Below are 9,249 nucleotides of genomic sequence, written 5' to 3' on the forward strand. Positions count from 1 at the left end.
GGTTGCAGAACAAGTCAGCCAACAGACTCCTCCTCCACACTTGAGCACCACCATCTCGAATTTTCTTTCGCAGTTATCAGGTAAAATGGTACAGGAAGTTCAGTCCTTGTGAAAAGTAAAATACTACTGAAAGGGGACTCAGCACGCCCCAGGAGATGCCGGCCATCACCAAGACGCTGGCCTCTCTTAAGATGTCTGGAGTCCCAGCTCTCTTAAGATGTCTGGAGTCCCAGCTCTCTTAAGATGTCTGGAGTCCCAGCTCTCTTAAGATGTCTGGAGTCCCAGCTCTCTTAAGATGTCTGGAGTCCCAGCTCTCTTAAGATGTCTGGAGTCCCAGCTCTCTTAAGATGTCTGGAGTCCCAGCTCTCTTAAGATGTCTGGAGTCCCAGCTCATAGCTTTGTGTTGTCCCTCCTGCCAGCACCTCTGCAAAGGACCACACACCACTTTCAGTAGCACCCACATCATGGGTCACCTCTCCTACCTTTCCATGAAGTCCAGGTTATCAGAGGTCTATGGACCACAAGCAAAGAGACAGCCCATCAAAGTGCTATAACCAGTTATTTAAGATCAGCTACTTAGATTTCACTTCCACAATTTAGGCTTGTCAAAAACAGTGTACTTAAGGCCACTTCATATTTCAGATTTTTAAATAAGTCAGACATCTACTAAGAAAATAACAACAAGAGACCTCTGTTTCAACTCATTTCTATATTTCAAAACTTAAGTAATATTTACTCAGGCTTCATAATACAAAATGTCTTTCAGCATCTTAAGTGAAGCTGCAATAAATTTTTTTTTAGAAAACAAAAGCTTTTTTAGTTTCTAAAAGTTTCTAGATAAATGACTGTCTTGAAATGCTGCCCTTCTTGGGCTCAGCAAGGCCTTGATGATCATCTCCAGTGCTCGAGGTGGGAACACTGCCTGCAAGTGTACTGCATCAATCATGATGCAGTCACAGGATTTAGTCATCCTCTGAGTCACTCTCTCCCCTGGCTGGGACACATGCCCTGATTGAAGACATGAGCTGGTCTTGGATCTGCTTCCTGGGGTTCTCCTCAAGGTCTGTCTTGATGGCACCCGACTCTGAAATCTTCCACTCCAATTCTGTGCAGTGCAAAACAAGACAGTAATGAATGCAGGGGAGCTAACTGGAAAAAGCCCACTCTTCATTCCCCAGCTGACTTCTCTTATCACCCTACCATCACCACCACCAAACCAGGGCCCTGCTCTATTCCTCCCCTTCTTCCCAGCTCCAGTCCTGCCACCCACACCTGCTCCAGCCGAGCCCTCCTTCCACAGTCCCTAGTGCTGGCACAGGTTTGAGGGTACTACTCTGGAGCCCACCAGTGGCATCCCCAGTGCCACTCTGGTCCCTTTAACCAGCAGTGCAAAAGAGGTGATAAGATACACAGCAGCAGCTTTAGAGGCAACTATCCCAGTGAAAGTGAATTCTACCTTCTAATCACAAAAGACATGTTTGCACATCTATTGCCCATGAAGGAATACTGCTCATATATTACAGCTTTTTCCATCATATACTGAGTTCATCACAATCAGAAGAGGCTGGGAATAAATTTAGTGAGGGGCAAAAAAAATGTGGAAATTCAATTACACATGTGAATTATAGGTATTTTTCAGGGATGTACCCTGCAAACAGAATTCACCCCTTTGCCTCTACATCACAGACTGATTATTAGTTCCTTAACAAGACAGTAAAGAGAGACTTGACCATCAGCAGTAGGCCCAAACTGGACTGGATTGCTTCCCAGAAGTGGCAGAAAGTCAATATAACACATTCAGTCAAAACCTTTTTCCTACTCCTGCTAACAACCCTATCATCAAATCTTATTTCCTTCAGATATTGCAGAATAATGAATACAACCTCACACTTTCCTTAATCTCCAGTGGAAGTTACCTGGGCTCAGGGGAGAAGGAAGGAAGAAATAAAATAAAGTGCAGAATTTCAGTGTGCAGCTTTTTGTGATGACTGAATTAAGCTGGCTCAACCAGGAACAACATGCCATTGTCTTAAAAATGAAACAAGAAGCCCTACAATGCAATAGGCAAGCACCAATTAGCAAGTGCAGATTATCATGTCACTGCAGGCAAGGCCAGTTCATGTACAACAGCCCCAAAGAACATCTGTGGGTACTGTTTACCCTTTAATATATTCAGCAAAATTTATTTCACCCAACACAGGGCATGAATACTTGCACACATGCAAGATAAATATCTATATGTTGGCTTATGAGCAACTCACTAGTTTTACAAGATAGCCTTAATTACATGTGGTTGAGCCATAAGAGTGAAAACCAAAATCTAATATGATTTTTAGTACCTCCCCTCTCCTCCTAAGCCTTGCTTCTCTCATTCCCAGCAAAGCAGTTTTGCTTTTCCTTTGGAAGACTGGAGATGCAGACACTCACCATCCCTTGTCAGGTTCATGCCACCAAACACTAAGGGCCCAATGAACTGAGCTTTTATGTCCCCCTCCAGGTAGACAAATATTGTAGGCAGGTTCTTATCGGGGTAATTGGGAATGCAGGTGGTAGAGATAGCCTTGATGAATTTCACATCTCTGAACTTTTTTGCAAGCCCGCTCATATGTTGATTTATTAAGGCACAGAGTGGAATTCTGTGAAGAACAGCAACAAACACACATAAGGAAAAAAAATAAAAAGACTAATTAAACAGTAAACTGCTCCAGAAGAAAGGTCAGAAATATCAGCATGATGAGTAGCATTCCTGGAAAGATAAATATACCAGAAGCAACTTCTGAATACTTTTGTTGTCTGGTATTCCAGCATTCAAAGGAGGTCAGCATCACTGTAGACTTTGGTGGGTTGTGGTTTTTTGTTTTAATATATTAGTACTGCAACTTTCCCCTCTATCATACAGAGAAAATTGTTTATCAATTTAAGCTATTTAGAAATTGCATGAGTAAGGGCAAAATAAAAAGAAAAGGAGCTCCTGAAAGAAATTAATCAAATGACCTGGGAATCAGAGACAATGAACAACAGCAAGTATTTATAACCCTTTCCAGAAAGCTCTAGCAACTTAACAGGCCTTTTTTACAAGTTTTTTCATCATGATAGCAGGACTAGAAACCTTGTTCACTCCATTTTTATGCCACTAGAAACCAGGCATAAACCAGGTGATAGATACACAGCAGCAGCTTTAGAGGCAACTATCCCAGTGAAAGTGAATTCTACCTTCTAATCACAAAAGACATGTTTGCACATCTATCATACATAGTGATCCTTCTCATTCACAGCCCCTTGCACTTCATCTAAAATAATTTCCAAAGCTTGGGGATTTCAGTGGCAGTAGCTACCTCTATAGCAGCTGGCTGGTACACATCATTCTGTCTTAAGTAGATGTATAAAAAAAGCTCTAGAATGATGTTACCATGAAGTGGATAAGTTAAGCAGTCTTGAGTCAATAGTACTGAAATTACTGATTTTTTTTTTTTATTCCTTAGAACATCAGAATCAGTTCCTTAATTCCACAGTAACTACACATGTATCTTAAAGTATATTCAGGTACTGACAATAAAAGGTTTAATGGATAAAAACAAATTCTTACCCTTGTTTGTAGAGGTGCAGGACTACCCATATATCTTTTCCAGCTTTTGTAACCTCTTGAACATAATCTTTTCCTGAAATCTCCAAAACTTCCCCAAATTTATTCTTCATTTGAGCTGCTTTCATTTCTGCTAACCTTTGCTGCCTGAACAGCAAGGAATGGAAAAGACATCTTGTGAACAGATGGATTTTTTGACAGAACAACACTTGAAGGAGCTGGTTTGAAACATAGACTTCAGAGGCACATTACCAACTTCTTCAAATCCCAGAGCAACAAAAGCAAAATAACATAGTAGACATTCTTGTATTTGCACCATAACTTAAAACCACCAACATAAAAGAAGTACGACTAAGTTTCATGAAACGCTTTTTTTCCCCCTCATTTCTGGCCTCACCAGAATTTCTTCTGCAGATAATACACTACCCAAATAAATGGCAAAAACCATGACAGAGTTTAAGAGATAGAAGGAAACCAACACTGTAATTCAAATCTGCAGTACCTTAATCTCATTCACACAAAAATTAGGAAATCTTGGAAGTGATTTTCAAAGCTTTCAGATTTCCCAGCCATGCACTCAGCAGGTGCACATTATCTCTGCAAAACTAGGTTGTAGATAAAGGACAGTGAATTCAAATGCTGTTATCCTATTAAAGACACTTAGAAGCTCTACAAGAGACCAGAAACTCAGCCCCCTTTTTCCATCATCAGGCCTAAAAACATCCTTTATCTCTTCAACAATATCTCAAAGCATATAAAAGAAAGACCCTCCAATTATCATTAAAGCCAAATTCTGCTTGCTGCTCTGACCTGTACATTTCAATAGCTTTCTCATCTTCCTCATTAAATTCATCTTCATTCTCTTCTAGCTCTTCCAGAGTCATGTCCTCATAAGTTTTCACTAGAATGGAAGAAACATCAAATCATCAAAACCTCATTCCAGGATTAATACTCATCAGCTCTTATCAGTCCAATAGAATTTATTTACTTTATTTATTTTAAGGATAGATTAATTGGAAATATGAGGTATCATAGAATGGTTTGGATTGGAAGGGACTTAAAGATCATCTAGTTCCAACACTCCTGTCATGGGCAGGGACACCTTTCACTAGACCAGGTTCTCAAACCCCCATCCAAGCTGGCCTTGAACACTTCCACAGATGGGGCATCCACAGCTTCTCTGGGCAACCTGTTCCGGTGTCTCACCACTCTCACAGTAAAGAATTTCTTCCTAATATCTATTCTAAACCTATTCTCCTTCATTTTACGGTCATTCCCCCTTGTCCTATCAGTGCATGCCCTTGTACAATGGGAGCTACCCTTAGGAGCTAGAGTTCAGTGATCCACATGAGTCCCTTCTAACACAGGATATTCTATGGTTCTATTCTGTGATTCTAAAAAGTCCCTCTCCAGCTCTCTTGTCAGTCCCCTTTGGGTACTAGAAGGTGTCATAAGTTCTCCCTAAAGCCTTCTCTTCACCAGTCTGAACAGCCCCAACTCTCTCAGCCTGTCGTTGTTATTGCTACTGGATTTTTAGAAAATGTTACACACTTTAGACATACGGATGGAAAGACAATGATGTAAAGGCCTCTGAGCTGAAGGCTGCCTAGACTAGCACACAAGTACCTGCATGAGCTTTCAAGTTTGGCAGTTGCAGCAAAGATGTACCAACCCACCCCCCCCCCCCCCACACACATCTGTTGTTCACTGGCCTGAACAATGGAGGAAGCACAGAACAGGAAACATCATGAGATGGTTTTACTTGCACATTCACCTGGCAAACTACCTGTGCACTGTTCTTATTTCAGCTTTCAAACACTGACTTTTATAAAAACACAGAGTTGACATCAAGTACAAAGCTTTCCTGTGCTAGAAGAACCCATGTGTTCAGGAATGTATTTGTTTGATACCATTAACAGATGATCACCCTGGATGGATGAAGCTGTCGTAACCCTACAGACTTGGAAAATGACACATTGCTAACAGCCCTTTCTTTGTACAAGCTCCCCCCACGAGCCATTCCAAGGCTTGTCCTACTGCTGCTGGTGCCTGAGTTGGCTGGTCACTCACCTAGAGACTTCTGAAGGATGGCAAACTGCTCCTCTTCCTTTGCACGCTCCTGTTCCTCCACGTTTTCCTTTGGAGGAAGGATACCTTTCTTGCGCAGGATGTCATTCCACTCCGTGTCTTTATTTGGGTCCTAGAACAGAACAACAAATGAATGCCATCTGTTCAAGGAGAACTTTGTCACTTTCAGAACTTAACACAGGCAGGCTCTTTGAGACACAACACCTTGCAAAACTGATAAACAGAAAGTTACAGTGCACATCCTCCTGATGCTGAGGCTTTTCTGCAGCCCCAGACCAGCTGAGCTCCAGACCAGTCACCTCGAAGAGTGACTTTATTTTATTCCATTCTGCTCACAGCACATAGAGGAGGTCTTGGAAGGGTACCAAAGTTTGAAGCATTGTAACCATTGTTCCATCTCTCACAAACTGAAATGAAAGGGGAGGAAATCAGCTGAGTGACAGAGAAGTACACTGGCCAGATGCTTCACTTAGCCTCAGCAGAACAGGCCACCAAATCAACGGGAAGCACTAGTGACAAGATACACAGGGACTAGACCTAATTCTCAGTATATGGGAAGTCTCCTTGGTGTATTCAAGTCAGTGTGACTACCTAAGTGCTTAGAGAGAAGCAAGCACAGTCTCTGCCGGCCAAGTCCATTGCTAGGGAATCAGATCTAAATCTATGGCTATGCTACTCCTGAAAATTAAAAAAAGACTCTACTGTGAAATAGCTGAAATAATCCTGCAAAACAAGGCCAATATGCACCTGAGTATTGCTGAGCTGCTCAACAGAAGATTCTCCAAGGTAGCCAGCAATTTAATTTTTTTTTTAAATATATGAAATCTCAGTGATAAGCATCCACAGGCTGATTGTGGTTCCTTACTGTCTTGGGCTAACCACTTTAAAAACTGAACACACCTACTGCTTTGCTGTGACTTGTACGGCTATAGTTTACAATAAATCTGTTCACAACTATATAACCACATCTCTGCTCAGACCAAACCCCAGTACTCATGGACTACAGGCCGTGGGGAAGGGGGGGGGAGGATAAAAGGAAGAAAACAAAGTAGCGCAAAAAAGCCCAAAACACCAGACTGTTTTTTTTTTTCCTGTCTCTGACCGTGATCAATTTTCCCTCCACACGGCATTTCACTGCATCTACTATCGTTCACCACCATATCGATGCACTGTCTGAAACGCGCCCTCGCTCACTACAGTAGCGAATTAGATACCGCACTAGCAAAAAAAACCAAATCACCACAAAACCAGCCATGGAGCTTCCGAGCAAGACCGCCCCATGACCGCCACCTCCGCCCCTAGAAAGGGGACGAAACCGAGGTGCCCCACCCCGAGACACTCGACCGGTGAGGGCGGCCCGTGGCTGCTGGCGAGGCCCGAGGCCATTGCGCGGCCCCAGCCCTTCGCTGTGCCGGGCTCCTCCCACAGCACCGGCCGCACCCGGGCCTGCGGGGGGACCCCGGCTGCTCACCTGCATCCTGCCGGCGGGGCCGGGCCCAGTGAGGGGCGGCGGGGCCAAGGCCGGGCAGGGCCGGTCCCGGCGTGCGCGGCGCGGCCGGAGGAGGCGGCGCTCCCCGACAGGGCAGGCTCAACGCCGCTGCCGCTTCCCGGACCGCCTAATAAGGCTGGTCCCGGCGGCGTGGGGCTGGGTGGAGTCATTGGGGATTTAAAAGCGTCGCAGGTCGGTTTGGGTTGGAAGGGATCTTAAAGATCATAAATTCCCCTGCTGTGGGCAGGGACACTTTCCACTAGAACAGGTTGCTCGTAGCCCCATCCAACCTGGCCTTGAACACTTTCAGGGATGGGGCGTCCCCAACTTCTTTGGGCAACCTGTTCCAGCGTCTCACCACCCTCACAGCAAAGAATTTCTTCCTGATATCTAAACTAAAGCTCTCCTAGTTTAAAACAGTTCCCCGCCGTTGTATCACTATCAGCCCGTGTAAACATCTCTCTCCCTCTTTTTTATAAGTTCCCTTTGAGTACAGAAAAGTCCAGGTCCTGCTCCTAATTGGGATCACACCTCATTTCCCGTGAGTGGAGCCCTGGCATGCTCACTGTGAAGAGCAGCTGTATTTAAAAACTCTCCTTCCCTGGCTGCCCGGCCTCCCCCTGTGCAGGACCTCGATGCTCCCTGTCCCTCTAAAGGCACAAAGGAGTGGGTGCCTCATGAGGCATCCCGCGGCTGATGGGTTCCAGTCCCTCTGGCAGCCATGGTGGGAACCCCCTTGCTCCCGGACTTGTAGCCACCCCCACGTGCCACCCCACAGAGTGCTGTGCTGCCATTCAGAAGGACCTTGACGGGCTGGAGGGATGGGCAGAGAGGAGCCTTCTGAAATACAGCAAAGGCAAGTGCTGGGTCCTGCACCTGGGGAGGAATAAGCCCATGCACAGACTGGAAGCCGACCTGCTGTAAAGCAGCTCTGTGGAAAAGGACCTGGGGATCCTTGGGGACAAAAGCTGTCCATGAGCCAGCAGTGTGCCCTTGGGGCCAAGAAGGCCAGTGGGATCCTGGGGTGCATTAGGAAGAGCGTTGCCAGCAGGTCAAGGGGGGTGATTCTGCCTCTCTACACAGCCCTGTGAGGCCACATCTGGAGTGCCGTGTCCAGTTCTGGGCTCCTCAGTACAAGAGAGACATGGAGCTCCTGGAGCAGGCCCAGGAGGGCTACAAAGATGATGAGGGAACTGGAGCATTTCTCATAAGAGGAAAGACTGAGCTGGGCTTGTTCAGCCTTGAGAAGAGATGACTGAGAGGGGACCTCATCAATGTCTCTTAGTATCTGAAGGGAGGGTGTCAAGAGGATGCAACCAGGCTCTTCTCAGTGGTGCCAAGCAATAGGATGAGAGGCAACGAGCAGAAACTGGAACATGGAAGTTCCACCTGAACATGAGAGAGAACTTTACTGTGCAGGTGACTGTGCACTGTAACAGGTTGTCCAGAGAGGTTCTGGAGTCTCCTTCACTGGAGATATTCCAGAACTGTCTGGATGCAATCCTGTGCAATGTGCTCTAGGACAACCCTGCTTGAGCAGGGAGGTTGTACCAGCTGATCCACTGTGGTCCCTTCCAACCTTACCCTTTCTGTGATTCTTCTCTTTTCACTTCATTGAACCTCTTTTTATCTGTTTACTTTTCATACCCTGGTTCATTTTTCCATTGACTTTTCTCTTATTTTTCTTTCCCTGGTCTGTTAAAAAATAAAATAAAATAAAATATGCAATCAAGCCTATATTATCTATTCTTAAAAGGCATAATTAGAAGTACTTCAAATATTGTTAGGATTGGGTCATAGCTAATTAGCATTACAAGGAATTTGTCTCTAGATAGTTACTTTTATTTTGAGTCCACATAAAGTATCACTCAGAAAACACTGAGGAGTGCATTGAGTGTGGTAACCCCAATCCACTTGGAATCAACACCCCATTCCACACAAATGAACACTTCTGCCCTTTCAAAGAATTGAGCAGACCTTTTGAGCTTCTCAAAAACCTGCAGAAGAGGAGAGGAGGGAAGAGACCTGCTCCCACCTCCCTCCTCCTCCTTTTATGCTCTAGCCCAATGGACGGCATGCTCACCCAGAA

At 45.0% G+C, this 9,249-nt stretch overlaps 1 protein-coding gene across 2 annotated transcripts; it reads right to left on the reverse strand.

Annotated features, from left to right (window-relative positions):
• Window positions 1-595: 595 nt before the first annotated feature.
• PDCL3 (phosducin like 3) lies at window positions 596-7,266 on the reverse strand. Of its 2 annotated transcripts, none has more exons than XM_032680561.1 (6): window positions 6,834-6,941; window positions 5,654-5,783; window positions 4,394-4,484; window positions 3,587-3,730; window positions 2,428-2,636; window positions 596-1,105 (listed from the first exon to the last, which is right to left on the reverse strand). In XM_032680561.1, exons 1-6 carry the CDS (start codon window positions 6,924-6,926, stop codon window positions 963-965), a joined length of 810 nt encoding a protein of 269 aa, XP_032536452.1. In that variant the 5' UTR covers window positions 6,927-6,941; the 3' UTR covers window positions 596-962. The 2 variants fall into 2 exon arrangements, with proteins under 2 accessions (XP_032536452.1, XP_032536453.1); XM_032680562.1 differs by lacking the exon at window positions 6,834-6,941 and adding an exon at window positions 7,143-7,266 and having other exon boundaries at window positions 691-1,105.
• Window positions 7,267-9,249: the final 1,983 nt, after the last annotated feature.

This window comes from Chiroxiphia lanceolata, chromosome 2 (genome assembly GCF_009829145.1).
Source record: "Chiroxiphia lanceolata isolate bChiLan1 chromosome 2, bChiLan1.pri, whole genome shotgun sequence".
In the NCBI taxonomy this organism is placed as follows: Eukaryota; Metazoa; Chordata; class Aves; order Passeriformes; family Pipridae; genus Chiroxiphia; species Chiroxiphia lanceolata.

Excerpts from the sequence above, each read along its gene's own strand:
- PDCL3 (XM_032680561.1), bottom strand. The coding sequence starts at position 6,926 with ATGGCTGGTTTTGTGGTGATTTGGTTTTTTTTGCTAGTGCGGTATCTA. Across the intron at positions 5,784-6,833 it reads GCGTTTCAGACAGTGCATCG|GACCCAAATAAAGACACGGA; the intron begins ATATGGTGGTGA and ends GTTCTGTTCTAG. Across the intron at positions 2,637-3,586 it reads CTGCACCTCTACAAACAAGG|AATTCCACTCTGTGCCTTAA; the intron begins GTAAGAATTTGT and ends TGTTCTTCACAG.